At 50.0% G+C, this 20,436-nt stretch overlaps 1 protein-coding gene across 2 annotated transcripts in view; it reads left to right on the plus strand.

The window, feature by feature from the left end:
* Positions 1 to 20,436, plus strand: part of Clic5 (chloride intracellular channel 5) — an 86,703-nt gene that overhangs the window by 39,439 nt on the left and 26,828 nt on the right. For both annotated transcript variants that reach the window (XM_048347675.1, XM_048347676.1), the window contains exons 2-3: positions 18,187 to 18,296; positions 20,273 to 20,398. In XM_048347675.1, coding sequence (XP_048203632.1) covers positions 18,187 to 18,296; positions 20,273 to 20,398 — 236 coding nt within the window. The remainder of the gene's footprint in view (positions 1 to 18,186; positions 18,297 to 20,272; positions 20,399 to 20,436) is intronic.

Here is a 20,436-nt window from a genome sequence, read left to right on the forward strand (position 1 = left end):
ATCCGCTAGGTCCTTCCTTCATTCCTACGAGGACCATGCCTGCCGACATCCTTGCATTATTATAGGTGTGTGCTTTGTGTGTGTGTGTTTGTTTCATTCACGGTCGTGGTGATTCCAGGCACACCGAAGGTCGAGTAGTAAATAAAACACTGTGCAGTGGGGTTCGGAAAACTCGGCTTGGGAGCTCTGCTGTCTGTTACACTGTTGTTTCCAGCTGGTGGCTTGGCTTTCTTCATTCCTAAAGGAAAGGAATGGAACGAGTTGCTCTCAAGTCCCTTGCGCTGCAATGGTTGATAGTGTGATGCATCTGTCTCTGTCTCGGGAGCTCCACCCGGGGTGGTTTCCGAAGGACGCTTCTGCCAAGCAGGTATAACACCCTGGGAGCCCTCCTAGCCCGGACTGGAAGCGGTGAGCGTTCTCTAAAGGGTGGCGTGCTGGCTATAGCAGGCTTTGCGGGGGAGGTCGTCTCCGTGGGAGGTCGCCATCTCCATCTCCCCCGTTCTGGAAGCGGCCTCTGGTAAAATGCGAATGAATGGACGTAGCTGTGTTCCTGTGAGGCTTCATCCACGCGGCAGTGGGCTGTGCCCTGGGCAAGGCACGCAGCTGGCATTAGATGGACACCATGGACCTGGACTTGGCCCGGGGGGTGGAGAGGGGCTCAGAGCTGTGGACTTGGCCTTCCTGGGCACTGGGGGGAGCAGGAGCTGCTTTCAGGGGCGGTAGCCAAGGTCATCCCCCACTGCCCACTCTAGAGCACTGTGATCGGCAACCTCGGGCTCGCGTCCTAAGAAGGTTCCGTGTGAATCGAGTTGTTGGCAGCCCTTTTCTGCGGCTGTCGACATCGGCACAGAGGCGAAGGCTCCGTTGGCAGGTCCACCCCCACGTCTCCACGGTAGAGACTGTCCTTCCGTGGATGGGTGGACTGATCGTTGTCCCCGTCTCCACCAGCACGCCCGCTTCTCCCTCCCCCTGCTCGTGGGCCGTTGCTCTGCCCACTCATCCCCTTGGCGTTGACGGCTGGGCCTGACTTCCGCCGAGCCGCCCGCCGCTGGCACACGCTGCTGCTCTGGGCAGAGCCCTGACATCTGTGCGTTGGGACGTGCAATGCAAAGGTGCAGCGTGCCTTCTGGGAATGTCACGACTCAAGAAGGACACGCATTCCCTCCTGTCTGGAGCACGCTTGCACACTAGGTGATCAATGAGCTCACCTAGTGTGAAAGGCTTCAGACAGGCAAGCTGACCCGGAGGCCCTTAAACCACGGCTCTGAGAGCGGGAGGGTGGAGTCCTCTGACGTCACACAATGTTAATGCTAAATGCGCGGGGTGGTTCCGGCCCGTGACCTCCTCCCTGAGCTCTTGACCAAGCCACTTGGCTTCTCCGGGGAATTTTTCAGCTATATAACAGACGAGCCGCATTCCTGAGTCTGCGAGGTCCTGGCCTCAGTTCAAATGGTTGATAAATTCACGGAATCCACTTGTTCTCTGCCCGTTTCTGTTGACTTACTTTGGTTGACTTTCACATCAGCCAGTTTCATTGTGTGCCTGTGCGTGTGCGTGCGTGCGTGTGTGTGTGTGTGTGTGTGTGTGGCATATGCAAGGAGCTAATTTTTAAGTCTCAGATGCCTTGATTTGGTAGAAAGTTTCTTAGGCCAAGCATTAATAATAAAAAGCACCTTTTGCCCATTATTCATGACTCGGTATTTGGGGGACATTTCCAGTAGACTTCAGTAGTGACAGCGTGGACATTTGTCTTCATTAGTAGCCCACACCAGTATCTGCACGGCTTTCTAGGCCTGCTTCTTTTCTAATTCCTTTAGCTACAATGGGTTCTGTAGTTGGCAACACAATTATAAATAGCACTGTCTTTGAAGTCTTGTATATACGATTGAAAGTCCATTTTAAATCCGTAATTGGAAGGCTTCATAGTGTTCTATGGGATAAGGGACACCAAAATGTGGCTTCCTAACTCCAGCCAGTTCTGCCAGTGCTGTCAGTGGGCAGGACAACAATGGGGGTCCAGTATGGTTTGCAGGATTGTGAGGTGCACAGACCCCTTGCCCCCCACTGGCCTCTAGGTGCCTGGGAAATCTCTCCACACCCCCTCTGCCCTCCTCCTAGTAAACCCTTCTCACCCTTGAGCGGAACCAAGTCATAATAATTCCCAAGAGCCTCCTTCAAAAGCTGTGCAAGTAATAATGGCTCACACTTAATAAGTATGCAGAGGGTACCACATGTAGTTATGATTGAACTCCCACAACTTTGTATGGTAACTGCTGCTATTCGTATCCCCATGGTTGAAGGAGGAAACAGAAACATTGACAGCTAAGTGGCTTGTCTTGTAAGTGTTCCTAACCCGGCTGTCCTCTCTCTGGAAGAGTGAGCCAGGGGGCCAATACATCTTTGAGTGGTCTGCAGATGGAGAACAGGCTTTCCTGACTACATTTGGGCGTTTTGTGGATGTGTGCCGGCTCCGGCGTGTGAACTCAGGACACTGGCCCTGAGCTTCTTTTGCTCAAGGCTAGCACTCTACCACTTGAGAAACAGCACCACGGCCAGCTTTTTCTGAGTACTTTCTGGGAGATCAGAGTCTCACAGACTCTCCTGCCTGGTCTGGCTTCCAACTGCGATCCTCAGACCTCATCCTCCTGAGGAGCTAGGATTACAGATGTGACCACCAGTGCTGGGATACTTGGCCATTTTTTAAATGCCTTTTATTTTTTAATGCCAGTCCTAAGGCTTGAACTCAGGGCCCGGGCACCGTCTCTGAGCTACTTTGCTCAAGGCTAGCACTCTACCACTTGAGCCACAGCGCCACCTCAAGCATTGATGAATCTAGACGGTGAAGCAGTATGGTTGGGAGCCCTGTGCCGAGCGGTGACCCCGTCAGACACAGGATGACGGGCCTCCACCACATCTGCGGATCACCTCAGCTTTCTGATGTGCTGTTGGCCGCAAACAGACCTCAGATAGCATTTTTAAAGGAAACCGAGGAAGGAAAGACCAACCGTAGGGTCATTTTGTTGGCTTTAGGCAGATAGACCGGTGGATTGCTTCTTTAACTTGCTGACCTGGGGCTGGGATGGAAACTAGTGACTTAAACATGAGTGGAAACCACTTTAAAAAGTAATAGCAGGGCACTGGCGCTGTCTCTACCGTGGCGGAGGGAGAGGCTCGTTGCTGTGTTTGAACTTAATAGCGCCTTAAATGTGTCAACACATGCACCGTGTTAGAAACATCAAACCATTTAGCTTCCTCACAACTCTGGTCCCCTTCTACTTCGCCGATGAGAGGTTCGGGAAGAAGTTCCGTCGCTGACCCAAGGCTGTGCACTGATGAAGGAAGTTGACTCCCAACTTGCTGCTCTAGATCCTTCTCTCATGAACAAAGGGCAATCAGTACGTGGCCAGAGAGAGCATCCTGTCCTAAGTCCTCAGAGCCACCCAAAAATGGGCCCCAGAGTTCAGAGTCAGCTTCCTGAGGGCGAAGTTGCTCCGACTACAGCCCGGGGCCGAGACTGTTTGTTTGTCACTGCTTCTTATGCCAAAGAAGAGCTGCAACTCTCCTTAGGCCTCTGTTCACTGGAAAATGTTGGCAGCTTCGCGGGGATGCCCATCTTCCTCCTCCTATTTTGTTTTTTAAAATTCTGAATTTCAGTATACCATTTACAAACCAGAACTGGAGCAGAGAGAATCCTTATAGAGAACAAGAGAAGATAGTCATACCTTTCCATGCAGACGCCAGTGCACCGCCCGGTTTTAATGTGTGGACATCGAGACAGCCTGCGATGAGATGAGATCCAACAGCGAAATCAGGCACAGAAAAGTGACGAGTGTGGAAAGTGGCATCCATCAGTCTGCCTCTTGTTCCGGGGGATTTTCCTCCATGACCTCACCAGAATATCATCAGTGCAGCTCTGATGGTGCTGGCTAACAGAATCCCTTCTGCACTGGGAGCAGACAGTGGCTAAACAGAAGCATACTTATAGGACATGGCTTCGGTAGACACCGGAGAACTTACTATGGGACAAGCTGGGACAGGCTCTTGGTTTCAAAGACTTAGGCCATTGGGGGTGCCACTGGGGAAGGGGGCCTGATCAGCCCATGAGGCAGGATCCAGGTGTCCCCAGAGCCTGGTCAGAGGGCTCCCAAGTGTGGAAGTACGGCCCTAGTGGGTCTAGAAGATGAGCATGGAACTGAAACGAGAATTCTCCTACTTTAAGAGCTAGTGGAATTTGCCCTGTGCGGTTGTCCCTTGAGCAAGACACTGTCTCTTTTGCCTCTCCTGCTGGCCTTTTTCACACTGTCTGGCCCCCTGTGCTGGCCGTCACTGTGTTTGGGGGAGCTTGTCTGACTCGTGATTCACAGCTGGGGCGGGCTGTTGGCACAGGGAAAGGAAGTGTGCTCAGGATTCAGCGTTACCTGATGTAGGTGACATTGATGTAAGGACCAGCTCTTCCAACTTCAGAGTATCAGTGTCAATACTGGGTTAAGAGTCTTTCGGACTGTTGTGATGGAATGAATATATTTTTCTCATGAGGACATGAATTTGGAGGGCAAGGGATGGAGAATACAGGTTGAATTACGAGCCGCCTTTTTTCTCCACAAATTCACACGTGGAAGAACCTAATGCTCGATGTGATTATGTTCAGAGAGAGTGCTTTTAGGAGATAATTAAGGTTAAATGAGGCCATAAAGATAAGTCCCTAATCCAATAATATTACTGGATTTAAGAAGAGGAAATACATATCCCCCCCCCCTATTTTTTGGACAGTTGTTGAGGCTGGCTTGAACTCAGGGCCTGGATGCTGCCCCTGAGCTCAAGGCTAGCACTCTACCACTTTGAGCTATAGCATCACTTCCAATTTTCTTCTTGTTAATTGGAGATAAGAGTCTCTTGAACTTTCCTGCAGGGCTAGTGTTGAGGCATGATCCTCAGATCTTGGCCTCCTGACTAGCTAGAATTACAGGTGTGAGCCACCAGTACTGGGCTGCCCTTTCACTCTCTCTCTCTCTCTCTCTCTCTCTCTCTCTCTCTCTCTCTCTCTCTCTCTCTCTCTCACTCATTTTGTCATAGGAAAGCACAATCAGAAAGTGCTCCTCTGAAAAACAGACAGAACACCAGCCACAGAGACCACATTTACCTCCTGCTGAATCTTGGATTTCACAGTTTCTAGAACCATGAGAAACAAAATTTTGTTGACACCCTATCCAAGCTATTTCATTGTGGCTATGAGCTTAGACTAAGGCATCCCTTCATGATTATAACATTTTGTAGGTCCCTCTCAGGCAAATCCTATTCACTACCCAGTCAACCAGTAAACCTTTTCCTAATGTCATCTGTGTGAGAAGGCACCACAGAGAAGATGGGAGTGGGTAAAACACAATCCTGTCCACATCAGAGACTGTGATTTCATAGGAGAGATCAAAGCTTGAACCCACATTCCAGCAGGGTATGGATGGAACTTCAATGCGCAGCAGAAGATGGTGCTGAATGTGGAGGCCCGGAAGAGGGGCAGGGGTTTCGGGAAGGGAAGTTATCAGGAACGCTTTTGCCGAGGGAGGAACAATGTCTTTGGGAATCCAGTGTTTTGCAGAGTTTGTCAGGCGCCCGGTGACTTCACAGAGTCACATGCTTGAAAGAGGGCCACGGTACCGCTCATGTGGCTATTCTCAGCCTCTCCCAAGGCTGCCATGACAGCGTATCACGTCTCCAGTTTCAGAAGGAGCCACACTGACGGTCAAGAGAGACACAACCGCCCTGGATTCACACGCGTGTGGTCCAGGGCGGAGGATTCAGGCTGATGTCATCCTGGAACTCACCCCAGAGTCACTTGAACCAGGGTAGCCTGTGGGGAAAGGCTGCAGCCAGCCCCGAGTGACCTGAGAGGGTCAGAGAGCCAGGACAGTAACCGTCCTACCTCTCATTCCTTAGGACTCCCATCATCCTCCAGGGCCTCTCACTGGTCTACCTCGTGCTCTGCGGCCAGAGGGCAGGGGCGTTGGCGATGACATCCTCACCGCCAGCATTCCAGGGCTCAGAGCAGGGTGGACAGAGGGAAGGGGGTGACGGGAACACCGATCACTCACACAGCCGGTTCGGAAAGGGTCGCCTTGCGCCTGCCACTGCGAACAGCCCCTGGAAACATGGCGGCCCATGTCACAGAAAGCCAAGCTCCCAGCAAGAGCATGGGGTTAAATACACTTCCTGCAAGGCAAATGTTCAGTTCCTCTCCTGGTGATTTCAGTAAGCACAACGAAGCCTCTGGAGTGCCTGCTAGGCGGGATGAATCGTTCTGCCATCATCTCTGTCTCTCCAGGCCCACCTCTCCCCTCTCCCAGCCTCACTGCCCATGTGAAAACCCCACCGAGTGGAGAAGCCAGCGCTCTAGTCTCCTGCACGAGCTTCTACCTTCCACGTGCCTCCTTCCCTTCCCTTGCCTGAGTTTACATCTTGGAGCCCTCTCTCTGGGGATATGACCCTTTGGATGGCGCTTTGTCGGCTCCATGTGTGACTGAGCACCCCCCCCCCCATCCCAGGATATGTGGAGTTTTATGATTTCTGCACACTGCCTTCCTGAGCCACGGCAAGCATTTTATAACTGCTATCTATGGTCAGGCTGTGAAAAGATCCCTCCATAGAAAGCTGAGGATTTCACAGATTTGTGGAAGCTTATGGACGCTCATCGAACGTCTTCCACAAGGCATGTAGTTTCTCTGTTTCTCTGTCTTCCATTTCCCTCCACTTCCCAGAGGCTGCAAGCTTTTTTTTTTTTTTTTTTAATGCGCAGCTCATAAAAACCGAGACACAGCCTCAGTAATTCACCTTACGAGCGAGTCATTTCTCATCGTCTCCCTAGGCTTATTCCATTTCTGGGTTTATCATTACTCTCCAGTGTGCTTACAAGTTCCAACTGCTTGCTGTTTAGACCAGTTCCCAGACGAGAGATAAAAGTGTCAGTCAGTACTAAAAGCTAATCATTGACTTCTAAAATATCCCTTATTGAAACCACTCATCTGTACAGCAGTGCAATCCAGAACAAATTCAACAACTGAAATACACACACACACACAGACACACACACACACACACACACACACACGTCTCATGGGTGTTCGGGTTTACACACACATCATGTCACGATCTCACCCACTGGCAGGGGTGAGAAATACCGTAGAGAGTAACTACTGCATTCCCGAGGAGACTAAGAGAGAAGGCAGCAAGAGCCAGAAGGGCCAGCCTCAGTCACCCCATCTGATAGGAAGGAGCCAGGACAAGGATTGCAGCCCCCGGGGGTCGACTGTCCACCGTCCGTCTTTTCATTGATCCCCACCACTGCTCCCAGACCCCTTTCTCTCGCAGCACACCCTTCTCCGAGACTCAGGCTCCCTGGCCCTCCCCACGGACCATACCAGCCCGGCCTGCTCCCAGAGTCCTCAGGTAAAGCTCAGCCGTCTGCACTCTTTCCTGCATTTCACCTGATGTAGGCTTTTTCTTTTTTTTTAAATTTTTGTATTGTTATAAAGGTGATGTACAGAGGAGTTACAGTTACACAAGTCAGGTGAAGAGTACCTTTCTTTTTGGACCCTGTCTCCACTTCCCTGGCTCTCCCTGGGCTTGTCTCCCTGTGCCTTGGTCTCCCTGGCTGGTACCCAGCACAGTTGAACAGTGATGTGAAAACGCGTTGTTATCATCCCGCCTAAGCTGGATTTCCAGAATCGAGGCCCCTACCCCAGCCTCACTCAGTCCCAACTGCTTTCAGGGAGGGAAGACCGTGGTGGGCATGGTGACGTTGGGTCAGCTTTTCTCCTTGCTTCAACTCCTCCCTTTCAGGCATGCGTCAAAAGCTCTAGGGAGACATTACTTTCTCAAGCACTTAGAAGCTAATTACTTAATTTGTTTATAGTGTGCGCCTCCTTCTTAAGTTCATAAGAAGTCCAGAGGGCTAGAAACTTCAGGGAGTCATGCCGGATAATAAAGTTTTATTTGTGCAGTAAGGGTACCCAGGCAAAATAAAATAGCAGTAAAATAGAAAATGCCAGTAAGGATATTAAGAACACGCAGTGAAGGTCGACGCAGCCGGTGAGGTGGTTCTTCGAAATGTGATTCGGTGGAGACTGGGACTGAGAGACTTATGGTGAGAGGCCAGCCTGGATAAACGGTTTTGCTAGACTCCATCTCAAACAATTAAAAAAAAAAAACTCCCGGCGGTACACACCTGTCAGCTCAATGCTGTGGGAACCTGAATAGGAGAATGGCTGCCCGAGTGGACCTGGGCAAAACTTAAGACCCTGTTTAAAAATAATCAAGCTAGGGCTGGGGATATGGCCTAGTGGCAAGAGTGCCTGCCTCATATACATGAGGCCCTGGGTTCGATTCCCCAGCACCACATATACAGAAAATGGCCAGAAGTGGCGCTGTGGCTCAAGTGGCAGAGTGCTAGCCTTGAGCAAAAAGAAGCCAGGGACAGTGCTCAGGCCCTGAGTCCAAGCCCCAGGACTGGCAAAAAAAAAAAATAATAATAATCAAGCTAAAAGGGCTAGAAAGTGGCTCACGGGCTAGAATGCCTGGCTAGTCATCTTGTAGGTCTGGAGTTCAAATCCCAGTACTGCCAAAACATAAAATAAAAAGTTCTGCACTTCTAAGATGGCAAGGGAACACAAAGGAAGACTTTGTGGTTGCAGATTTTGGGGGGAAGGAGAAGGGACGCGTGGTAGTAGGGCTTGCGCTTGATGAGCCGGCCCTTTACCCCTTGCTTTAGGCTTCTTGTCATTGCTGGGATGACAGGCCAGCGCCACCGTGGCCAGCTTCCCTTCGTGGAGATCAAGTCTCCACAGTGTCATCAATACTCAGTTAAAAAAAAAAAAAGAGTTTGAATGATCATCACATCTAGTGATTAATGCTGATGCTAAAACCTGTGGGCAGGAACCGGAGGGGGAAACGGAGAAAAAACAAAGGAAGGGGTGACATTGACCAAAAAAAAAAAAAAAAAAAAAAGAAATGTAACCCCTCTGCACAACACCTTCATAATAATACTCAAATTAGATTTAAGAACGTAGCTTGGGAGGCTGCTTTGCAGAACTGCTGCTCTCAGAATACAGGAATACTGACTGCTGTGCTTTTCCTGTCTGTCTTGTATCTGTCCTACTTAGGTCAGAAAAACATATCTGCGCCACTGAGTTAGGGAAACTCAGGTCTTCACCTCAGCCACAGAAGCAGGGTGTCAAGCGGTTACTAAAACCGAGGGTCCTTTGATTCCAACTCATGGGAGGTAAAATCACCAAAAATACCAAGGAAGGGTGGAGATTTCCCGCCTGCTCCGAAGTAAATGAACCCTGTTCACTCATAAACATTGCATGGCAAATTTATTGAATCATACGCATCCGGGTTGCAGTGTCCTCTGAAATCCTTCTTTGGAAGCCGGAGTCTTCACTTTCTGGCTAGCACCGCAAAGGCTCTCCTACAGAAATGCTGTTATCCTTGGCTGACAGGGGCCCAGGAGTCGCCCCCTCCGTCACTGTGTGTGTGTGTGTGTGTGTGTGTGTGTGTGTGTGTGTGTGTGTGTGTGGGCAAGGCTTGCACACCCGAGTGCTACGGAGGTTAAGAGCCAGGTGACTTCGGAAGGTACGGGGCGGAGCTGGCGTGGGACAGACATGCTCAGTGACTTCAGGCTTTCCTGGCTTATAACCGGCAAGCCAAGTCATGGAATTTCAATAAATAATTTAAGCAAGGCTCCAGTTTCACCAGCTCTAGGGCTCACTTTCCAGCCTGGCCACCATTGTCATCCACAAGCCGGCTCCTTGCTACGCAGGGGACAGAAATTTGGCCGAGATTCACTGGCAATTTTGTTTCCAGAACCCATGAGAGCCAGATTGCTTTGTACAGGAGTAGAGATGTGGTTTTTTTTATCCTCCCCTGAACAAGAGTTATGTGAAAACCTCATATGAGAAGACATGCTTCTTCAAGGAGAAGGCGAAACTGGCCCTCGCTGGCTCGGGGTGCTAGATACGAAGGTCTTGGCCAAGGCCCTGGGGGCCATCTTGGTCCTCCAAAGACTCTGAAGCTCCGTCTTCTTGTTAGAAACACAGGCTCTGATTAGCACACGTGGGGGTGGGCTTGAGAATCTACATGTCTAGGAAGCATCTAGAATGCTGATGCTGGTCCATGGGCCCTTACAAGAGCAAGTTGGAGACAGCCTAGAATGCCCTCCTGTCTGGAAATCCACCATTGCGAGTTCTGGGTGGCCAAGGGAAGACTCCATGGGTCCCGGCTGAGGGGTGCAGGAATGCGCCTTCGTCTCGGGGGGCTGTAAGTAGCAGGACGATGTGGCTGAGCCGCAGTTTCCGTCCACCGATGAAGAAGGACGGTGGTGTAGGGGGTAGAGACATGACTTTCCTGTTTTCAGACCACTTGCATGTGCCTTGTCTCCTAAGATCGCCACAGCTTGTGGAGCTGGGGAACCGTTGTGGCTATTCCCCACTGCGAATCAGGGAGAGAACTTTGAGTCCAATTCAGGCTTGATGACGATGTCGATGACGACGATGACACTGGGGGTTGAGCTCTGGGACGTTCGCTAGGCAGGCACTCCACCGCTTTAAACATGCCCCTGTACCTCTTTTGGTGCTTTAGTTACTTTGCAGGTAGAATCTTGCATTTTGGGGCCCGGAGCAAAAAAGATCCCACTACAGATAGGTACTCCCGCAACCCAATGGATCATCAAGACACCTTTTTAAACAAAATTCCAAGTGCAAGATGGAGAGAGGAAATGTCTTGTCCGCCGCTTGGTACGTAACTAAATGGCACAGAGTAAAAGCCCTTGAAGATCACATGCTCCACTTGCATGACATTTGTCTCTAAGACCCTCTGCCCCATGTGGTCTTTGCAGGAGGGCTACCTCTCGAGCAACGAGAATAGATGTGTCTGGCCCCGCTATATGTTGCGAACTAAGAAGAGAAAGATCAGACCAGATCTGCTTTATGACTTAGTAGAAAGGAAGTGCTATTCTAGGTCTGGTCAGGCATAACTGGGATAACACAGGCAGAAATCCGGCTTTTCATTTTACTCCCCCTTCCCCCCGGCCCCCGCCCAGTTTGTTTTCAGACCTTTTTTTCTCTGTGTCAGAATGTCTACAGGATTCCATTGAAGGTCAGCGTTATACATAAAGCTCGCAGTCGCCGAATGACGCTGACACCCTTTCCCATTGATCCTACGTGAGACCCGAATTTTCTATAGGATTTCTACTGTCTCCAGTAATTGGGAGAAGAGGCACAAGTGGGAATGTTTCTGCCACTGCTCCCCAAAGATTACTGGCAGAGCGAAGCATTAGATAGGATCTGGATGCTATTAATTTTTGAAGGTCATCTCTTCGCATCATCTGTTCTAAAGATAGCCCAACAATAGGAGAGTTCCTTCCTTTGCTATTTCTTGCAAGGGAAGGGAAGGTACTGTGACTTTGGTTCATGCTGGCTTACAGCAGTGAAAATGGTTTGACTGGTTTGGAGTGCAGAGCAGTCGGTCACGGTCTAGGCTCTTTGGTATTGTTGCTGCTAGTCACGGAGCTTGAACTTGGGGCCTAGGCACCGTCCCTGAGCTTTCTCACTCCAGCTTTTTTGCTCTACCACTTTGAGCCACAGCGTCACTTCACGTTTTCTGGTGATCAATTGGAGGTAAGAGTCTCACAGACTTTCCTGCCTAGGTTGACTCCGACACCCAATCTTAGATCTCAGCCTCCTGAGTTGTTAGGATGACAGGCATGAGCCACCAACACCAGGCTCATCATGGTCTGTTTTTTTTTTAACAAATAGGCACAGGTACTCCATCTGGTCCCTGCCAATGAAATGGAGACACGGTGACGTGCTTTGATGACTTAACAAAACTTCACAAACAAACTTAACAGAACTTCTACCATAGATGCATCCATGGTTTAATCTGTGTGAGAGCTGGAAACTCATTTTCACACATTCTAACAGCCCAGATGTCGACAGCAAAGGTTTCACGCTATTGGATGGTATTCGGATGTGGACACGACACAAGGTTTTCCTGTACGTGTGAACCTGAGACTACCTGGAAGAATCAGGCCAGATTCTGAGACCTACAGGAAGGAAGCCGTAGGGGGAAAGAACGGCTCCCACACCTTGCAAATCTGGCAGTCAGCTCATGGGGTCCGTTTCCCATCTTTTGCGTTGCCACTCTCAGTTATTGCTCCCGGACCTGAAGCAGAGACTTTTCGTATGAGAGCGTGTCACAGAAGCAGGGTTGCTTCTAACAAGGTGCACAACTGAGAAGCCGCAGACAGAGTGAGTGTAGAGAGAATCGGGCAAAGTAGAGTTCCTCTCTCTCTAGCGGTCCCTTTTGGGAGCAGGGAGGATGTGTCAGGCCGGGCGGGCACAGGCGGCCACCGCACGTTTACGGTGTAAAGCAACTGGGGCGAGCCCAGGAGACTCGGTCTGCCCCGGGGGTCAGACAGCAGGCAGGCAGGAGATCTGTCTCCCGTAACTCTCACAAGGAGGACTTGTGAAAACAAACAAGCAAACAAGCAGAGCAAGGCTTGGAAAATTCCCCTCTAAAGAGAAACACTGACCCCCTCACCACCACCTCCTTGTAGCTTGAGGCTTCCTGGGTGATAGCATGTTGTGAGTGCGGTGAACGGCTGGGGCAGATTTATTTCTCTTTATGGGAGTATAATAAATAGAACATTTCCTGCCTTAGCCTGCATTTGGAACAGGCTTTTATTTCCGCTTTGGGCCTGGAGACTTATAAAAAGACCCGATCCTTGTCAACTACAACTCTGTCTGAGCTTGAATAAATTCAGATGGACTCTATCCAAGGCAAGAACAAACGAAATGGAGTCTCCTCGGCTTAAAACTTGGCCCCATTTCTATGTCTGTCACTGGGAGGGTTTTTCTTTTTTTTTTTTATTATTTTTATTTTTTTAGCCTCTTCCTAAAGCAGGGGGCGGGGACTATAATCTTCACAGTAAGCCCTGGAGGGATGTGAATGGAACTAGTGGACTGGGCTCACTGGGGCCATTGACTGGTAGGAGCTTTTCTCTTTTGCATGGTGGCAGGGCCCGAGATTTAGCAAGCTGGTTAGAAGTCTGGGAGGGAGAGGGAGGGATGGGCCAGAGGGCTAAGTGCTCATGAATATAACAGATGAAGTGAGCCCCCCTCTCTCTCTCCTCTCTCTCTCTCTCGCATTATGTACCTTCAATTTCCATTCTTCCCGCCATCCCTCCAGCCCACCCCCCCCCCCCCCCCGCCCTGGGAAAGAGGACAGGAGAGGCACCTTGGCTGGTCTGCTTCTCTCCTATACTTCCGGTGGGGGTAACTTCAGACCGACACTATGGCCTTGGCTTCTTGGCTTCACCCAGAGTGAATCCCGCTCCTTAAAGCAGATTAGACTTTAATTAGAATTTTTTTACCATACAATTAACAACCACAGTTTCTCTTCCAACGTCCTCGGCGCTTTTTGGTGTTTGTTTGGTTTTGTTTTGGTTTGGTTTTTGGTTTTGTTGGGGCTTGAACTCCAGTGCCCGGGTACTGTCTCTGAACATTTTTTTGCTCAAGGCTGGTGCTCTATTACTTGAGCCCCAATTCCACTTCCTGCTTTTTGGTGGTTAATTGGAGACCTTCCTGCCCAGAGTTGGGTTTAAATCCTGATCCTCAGATCTCAGCCTCCTGAAGGATCACAGCTGTGAGCTGGAGGAAGAAAAGGAACCGAAAACGTTCCCTTGCACAGACACGAAGGTCAAAACCCTCCGCACGCGCTTTGTGTGCCCCAGGCTCCAGCCTGGCCTCCTTCTGCTGTCTTCTGCTTTACGGTCTTTGCCCATTACATCACTTGAGTGAATACTCTCACCCTCGAGGCTGATACCAAGCCGGGAGCCGCCCACGAGCCTGCCCTGATCCCCGGTGGATTCTTCCCTGTTCCCTGTCCTCCCATTCTCCATCAACAGCACACATTACTCATGACAGGCCACCAGCTCTTTTGCTGCTTCCACTGTGCTCCAGTTTCTCAAGGGAAGGGCTTGTATCACCTCCATCCCTCCACTCTCAGGCTTTGGCACCAAGCAGGTTCTTGGTGAAGCTGTCACCAGGCTGTGGGGATCTACCCGGCCAACGGTCTGGTGACCACATGAAGGCTGAGATTGGAGCTTAAGCTTAACCTTGAGGACTCCAGAAAGCCAAGAAGACACCCAACAGAGCTTGGTGGGGACCATGCATTTCAGAAGAAGTATGGCGTCTAGTCACTGCTGGCTGGAAGGAAGCGATTAGAGAGGAAAGGGGTGGAGCTCGTGGGGAGTATCACCCCGTGCGTGGGATTTCCAGGCCTTGTACCAGTGCTCACTATAATCCTCATGGAGGAAGCATCCAGAGGGCTGAGGAGCTCCCCGTGAGAGCTCTGCAATCGTGTGCGGCTGTGCTGTCGCCAAACAGCTTTGCTCCAATTTGTCCCTGTTCCCCAAATGACTGGAGATTGTGCCTTGCTGTCCATGCTTTTATGGGGGTGGACATTGGAACAGCAGAGAAGTAGAGTGGGCGATAAGAGTGGGGTGGGACAGGAAGGATTTTCAGATAAGGAGACCAGAATCACAAGAGGAGAAGCAGAATCTAAGTATTGTGATGTCTGATCCGGGCTGTCACCCACGCCCCAGGCCTGGGAACTCTGATTCTGTGCCTCTTGAGTGCACTTCTGGGAGTATTTGTTCTTTCCCAACAAGCGCTTGGATAATACCACTAGGTCAGAAGTTAGAGTCCTAGGTAGACATGAGAATCACCTCAGGAACTTTGAGAGGAAAAATTATGATCTCTGAGCCCTCTGTTCAGTTGACAAAATCACAGTATTTGAGAGAGGAAGGCTCGGGCACTGAGTTTTAAAGGGAACATTAAGCTAGGACCTTCAAGTTCTGTAAAAAGTGCTTGGCAGAACTACTTTCAAATACTACAAATTTGATACAGAATTTTTCCAGAAAGAGCCCGAGCGAGAGGTAGGCTAACAAATGCTGTGATTTCTTTCAAGTCTTTCCAGACCGACTTAGCCTATTAGGATTCTATATCCAAACTACATTGGGGAGAGAAGGGGAAGGGGAGTTACTAGGCGGAGTCCTACCTATCTCAGCATCCCAAGTGTCAGACCTTCTGGGGGAAACAGAGTCAGTATCTCATGAGGTCTTTGTTGCACAAGAAGACTGTGGGATCACAGGTTCAGTCCATGAAAAGGAAATGGGTTCGCGATAAGAAAGCTGGAACTAATTTCTATATAAATCTTGGGGGAAAAGCAAATGAAAAAAATACGTCGAGAGGGCGAGCCAGACTTTTGACAGTGGCCTGATGAGTGGAAGATGTGTTTCCCCCATTTTTGACTGGGATTGGCCACAAGGATCTTAAGTGAGGCCTCTTCAGATTAGAGCCATGTGGAACGGAGTTCACTGGAGGCCGTAGATCTGTATCTTCTGCTGGTTTCCTGTGCTTCAGTACCTTGGTGGGGTGGCCCCATTCCAGCTTCCAGCTTCGCAGATCCAGGCATTTGAAAGCCACCGTCAGATCTAATGAATAGCATGAGGGGCTTTGATAGTTGTGACAAAAGTTCCCGGATGTGGAGAAAATACAGATTTCCTTTGGAGCTCATTGCAAACTACGAAGAATGTGTCCCTACCTGACCCCTCTTCATCCGTGTCACTTCCTATTCATCTTTGACTCTTGGACTCTTTAGGGGGGAACAAAAGTGTGCTTGGAAAAATGTCGCTCTGCTCAGAAACTCAATAGTCTTGTAGAGAACAGACGCTTACCTGCCTCCAGGTTGTCTTCTCCAGCCCCTTGCGTGGTGAGCCTCCATGTCCCTGCCTGTAGCTATGGGTTTGCTTTCCCGACTGGATGTCTTGTGTTGCTGAACATCTGTCCATTGCAGATGGGTGCACTGACTCTTCCCTAAGGAACAGCATTTTATAAATGGGGTTGTTTAATGAGCTCTTTTAAACATCTTCCTTCTGTGTCATAATGACAGTAACTATCATTTTATAAAGTAAATATGGTATGCTGTGTTGATGTTTTGGTCCCAATTAGAAGAGCGAAAGCATGTGCGTCGAGTATGTACATGAACGACCAAACTAGTCTCCGACTTGAGTGCTTCTGTTTCAGCCTCTTGAGTGGAGGGATTACAGGTGTTGTAAAGGAGCAAGGCTCCCGTACTTGATGGTGTTTGAGGGAACTCTCAAGGACTTGACATGATTACCTCATGTCAAGGCGGGGGCCGAGTGGGTCCCTCCCTGGCTCACTGGACGGGTGGGCCTCTGGGCAGGGTCGCCCTTAGAGCTAGTGGAAGTGCACATTGGGTCTGTCTCCAGTACGCAGGGAGAGCTGAGGCCTGGCGAGGGAGGGGAGTTCTTGAATCACTCAGAAAACAGTGAACAACTGTAATTTCATAGTAATTACCTACGGCCAACACTGTGAAAGGCTCCAGTTATCTGCCATAAACCTGAGCCTCTGCTGGGAGTAATTTGCAAGGTGGGGGGGGGGAATCTAAAAAGCACAGGATCTCACTAATGTATGAAAGGAAGAATCACGCCTGCGCAACACTGCACGCACACAGGCCTCAAGGTGGAGACTTAGTTGTTGTTTCCTTAAAGGAAAAGAACAACCATCCTTGCTCCTGGGTATCTCAAGGGCAATCCCGGCTGCCTGGACTCTTGTACCTCAGCCTCTGGAGGAGGCCAGGGTATCCAGAGGAGCCAACATCAATCACGCAGAGACCCGGGCCTGTGGGCCTTCCCTCTCTCTACGTGTCCAGGGCCAAGACACCACTCTAATGGGACTAAATCATACAGAGGTGGTATCCCTCGTCTCTTCTGCTTGCGCTTGTGTTTGCTTTAGAATAAGTCCTTTCCACAACCCATAGCTCTGCCGTCCTCTCGCAGGGGTGCGGAGGGCAGACTTGTCTTTCACGCGTAATTAAAAGCTTCCCATTTGGAAAGGCAGCGAGAAGCCGGCCTGACACTCGCGAATGCCGTCGGGAATCGCGCCGTGTGTTCTTGTTACACACCCCTGCCCTGCCTGCACATGGCCCCTCCGGAGCTCCCTCTGGGGAAATTTCCCCCCCAGTACCTTGCACACACACACACACACACAAATCAATAGCCGATTTGTTGAGTAAAAGGGTAATTTAATGAGTACGTGACCTGCTTCAGGTCATTGTAATCCCTCTGTGCATCACCTTATAATAACAATACACTATGTAATAATTTAAAAAGGATAATTGAGCCGATTTGTAGCTTATGGACTCTGAAGTCTAAGTACTAATTGAAATAAGTATCTGGGCTCTGCTAATTAGCCTCAGTTCAGGGGAAAAGGGTCAAAGTCTGAGCTCTCTGTACCCAGGACATTCTTGCGGAAACAAGGGGAAGAGGAAGGAAAACTAGTATTTAGCGACATCCCACAGAAAGGGCAGCTTTGAGGCTGGGCATGATTGGTCACACCTGCAGTTCCCAAGGAAGAAGGGATCAGGAGGGTCATGGTCCAAAACAAATGTTAATGTCAACCAGCCAGCCTGGTGTGTGCCACACACCACTGTGGTGGTGGTGGGTGCCAGTGGCACTCAGCTACTCGGGAGGGTACTTTTGCCAAGCCCAGGCCAACACACAGGTGACACTACCTGAAAAATGACGAATGCATAGAAAGGCTGAAAGCGTGGTCAAAGTAGAGCACCTGCCCTAGGAAACATGATGGCCTGAATTCAAACCCAGGACCAGCAAAGGAATCAAAACAGAAACCACAATGACAGCAAAGGCTGCTTTGAGAGACGCGATGACAGCCCAGGGAAAGATGCAAGCATAGACTAGATGATTGCATGGAAGTAACAAGTTGGTGGCCAGGATCCTTTGTTCCAATCTATGTGATGTTGGGGGGGGGGGGCGGTCCTGCACTGTTACACCGGAATTTGATGCTTCCAGGAGGTTACAATTGTGCAAAATCTCCACGCTCGAAACTCACATTTAGTCCAGTGATGAGTTCCTTCAGTGACCCACGCGGTCCCTGCATGAGTATTCAAACAATAAAGGTGGAGAACATGGGAACCACCTGATTTGAAGAGTGGCCGGGCTGCCGCTGTCCTCCGACCGCCTTTCTGGGTTCTCCTCCCCTGCTCCTTCTTGCTAGGGGGCCACCACTGACCCCAGTGCTGCTTCTCTTCTTCCAGGCTGGGATCGACGGAGAGAGCATTGGCAACTGTCCTTTTTCTCAACGCCTCTTCATGATCCTCTGGCTGAAAGGTGTCGTGTTCAACGTCACTACCGTGGACCTGAAAAGGTAAAGGATGTGGCGTTCGTGGGGAAGGTGTGGGTCGAGGGCAATGTCCCTGTGAGCTTCTCTTGACAAACATGGCCCCGTCCAGAGGGTCAGAGCAGCGTCCCCAGCGTCCTGCTCCAGGAATCAAACCAGCATCGCCACGCAGCCGTGGGCAACTTCTGAAAACAAAATCAAGCCCTGTTCCCCGCGGTGGAACACAGGAGCCGGTCAAGAATGTCCTTCCACCGCGTGAAAGGAGGGGCGCCCTCAAAGTAAACAACGGCGCTAAGCAAATTAGATCTTAAAAATACTTTCTGTCTCAATTGTGTGAGTTCCAAGAGCCAAAGAATGTAAGCCAAGAGCCTGCCCTTGGGTACCACAGAAGAGTGGCACCATAATTGAAATTCCTCTTGTCCCCTCCCCAACTGATTATGCCTGGAATTTGTTTCAGTATAGCCAGTCGCCTGCGTGCACGTGCTCTCTCTCTCTCTCTCTCTCTCTCTCTCTCTCTCTCTCTCTCTCTTCTTTACACTTCTTCCATCTTACGTTTTTTCACTCAAGGAACTTTGGCTGCTCAGAGAGAGCCTTTAGAATGACTTACGTCCCATCCCATCCCATCCCATTCCACGGGAAGTTCCACCATGACTCCTCCTCCTCCTCCCTCTCTGTGCCTTCCCTTTTGCCTGGTCCCATCCTTCCTTGGCACTCAACACCTGGAGGGAGGCACCAGAGGACCACCATCCTTCTGCCGTGGTTGCCGGAAGTCCCTCCCCCAGGTGGTCAGCACGGTGGTCAGCACCAACCAGGGCCGCACTGGGCCTGGCTCTGGGCTCATCATGGAAGTCCCATCGTTTCATTGGATGTATGGAAACATAAACGAAAGTCATATTTACTGGGGGAAATGGGTTATCTGTGGCTTGAGATGACAGCTAAGTCATTTAAAGAAATGGGTACTATCGCTGACTCAGGAGATTTTTTTTTTTTTAAAGTAACAACGTATGTATTGTTTACGTAGTCACTAAAAGCATTTAACTACTGACAACTTTCTACGTACTGTCGGGGCTATTCTATCACAGATGGCGAGTCCCGTGGCTTTCTCTTGGATATCTTCACAGCCATTACAGAAAATTCTCCATGCAGAACCTGTAGTCATACCAAGAAGCATTGTACTCATAGCCCGGCTTATGGAATTGTAACCCCTTTGTACAACTACATCATCGTCATCGTCATTTCCTTGGTCATAGCCTACCTGCTGTCCATTGAATAATAGCACTGACCTTGGGTCCGTCAGACATAAAGTCATGAATTTTCACCAAGGACCTGTAGGGTATCCATGTTCACATGTTAGCGATAAAACCCTGTCTGAACACATCATCTCTATTCAATAGTTTAAAAAAAATTCAATAGTTTCCTTAATTTCATGGACAGCCCAAGGCTATTGGGGGGGGGGGTGACTGTAGATCACACAAGTATTCTGTGAGCTCAGAAAAAGACCGACCAATGGAGGAATTTAGATATCCAAATTAAACTTTCTCAGAATTGGGGGCACTCTGACTTGAACAAATGGCCCAAATTTTCAGAAAAAAAAAACATTTTTTTTTTTTGTCTTCAAAGCTATTTCTTGAAAGTAATCTAACTCATTAATCTTTAAAGCTTGGACTTATCCACAGCAGACTCTTGTGGAGCTAGTAAGTGGGGAAGCTTTAGAAGGCGGAGCCCGGCCTTTCTCCCTCGTGGTCAAAGCTGGGAGCAGATGCGTGTGGTCTCTGACTCCCTCCGCTTCTCCACAGTGCTCGGCCCTCCCTTCCCTCTCTCCCCTCCCACTGACTTCCGCTCATGGATTCCCCGTGCCTTCAGCCCCTTCTCCGGCCTCCCCTTCTCTGCATGGCCCGGCAGAAATCTCCTTTAGCGTGTTGGGGTAGCATACAGAGTCTTGTTTACGACGAACCCTAGGTTCCCCTGGTGTGGGTAACCCCGGAATCTCGCTCTCTCTGCAGAAAGCCAGCTGACTTGCACAACCTGGCCCCTGGCACTCACCCGCCGTTCCTGACCTTCAATGGGGACGTGAAGACAGACGTCAATAAGATCGAGGAGTTCCTGGAGGAGACCCTGACCCCTGAAAAGTAAGGAACTTCTTCTTTCTGGAGCTAGTAAGAGGAAG

The sequence above is a fragment of the Perognathus longimembris genome, chromosome 6 (genome assembly GCF_023159225.1).
Source record: "Perognathus longimembris pacificus isolate PPM17 chromosome 6, ASM2315922v1, whole genome shotgun sequence".
Lineage (NCBI taxonomy): Eukaryota > Metazoa > Chordata > Mammalia > Rodentia > Heteromyidae > Perognathus > Perognathus longimembris.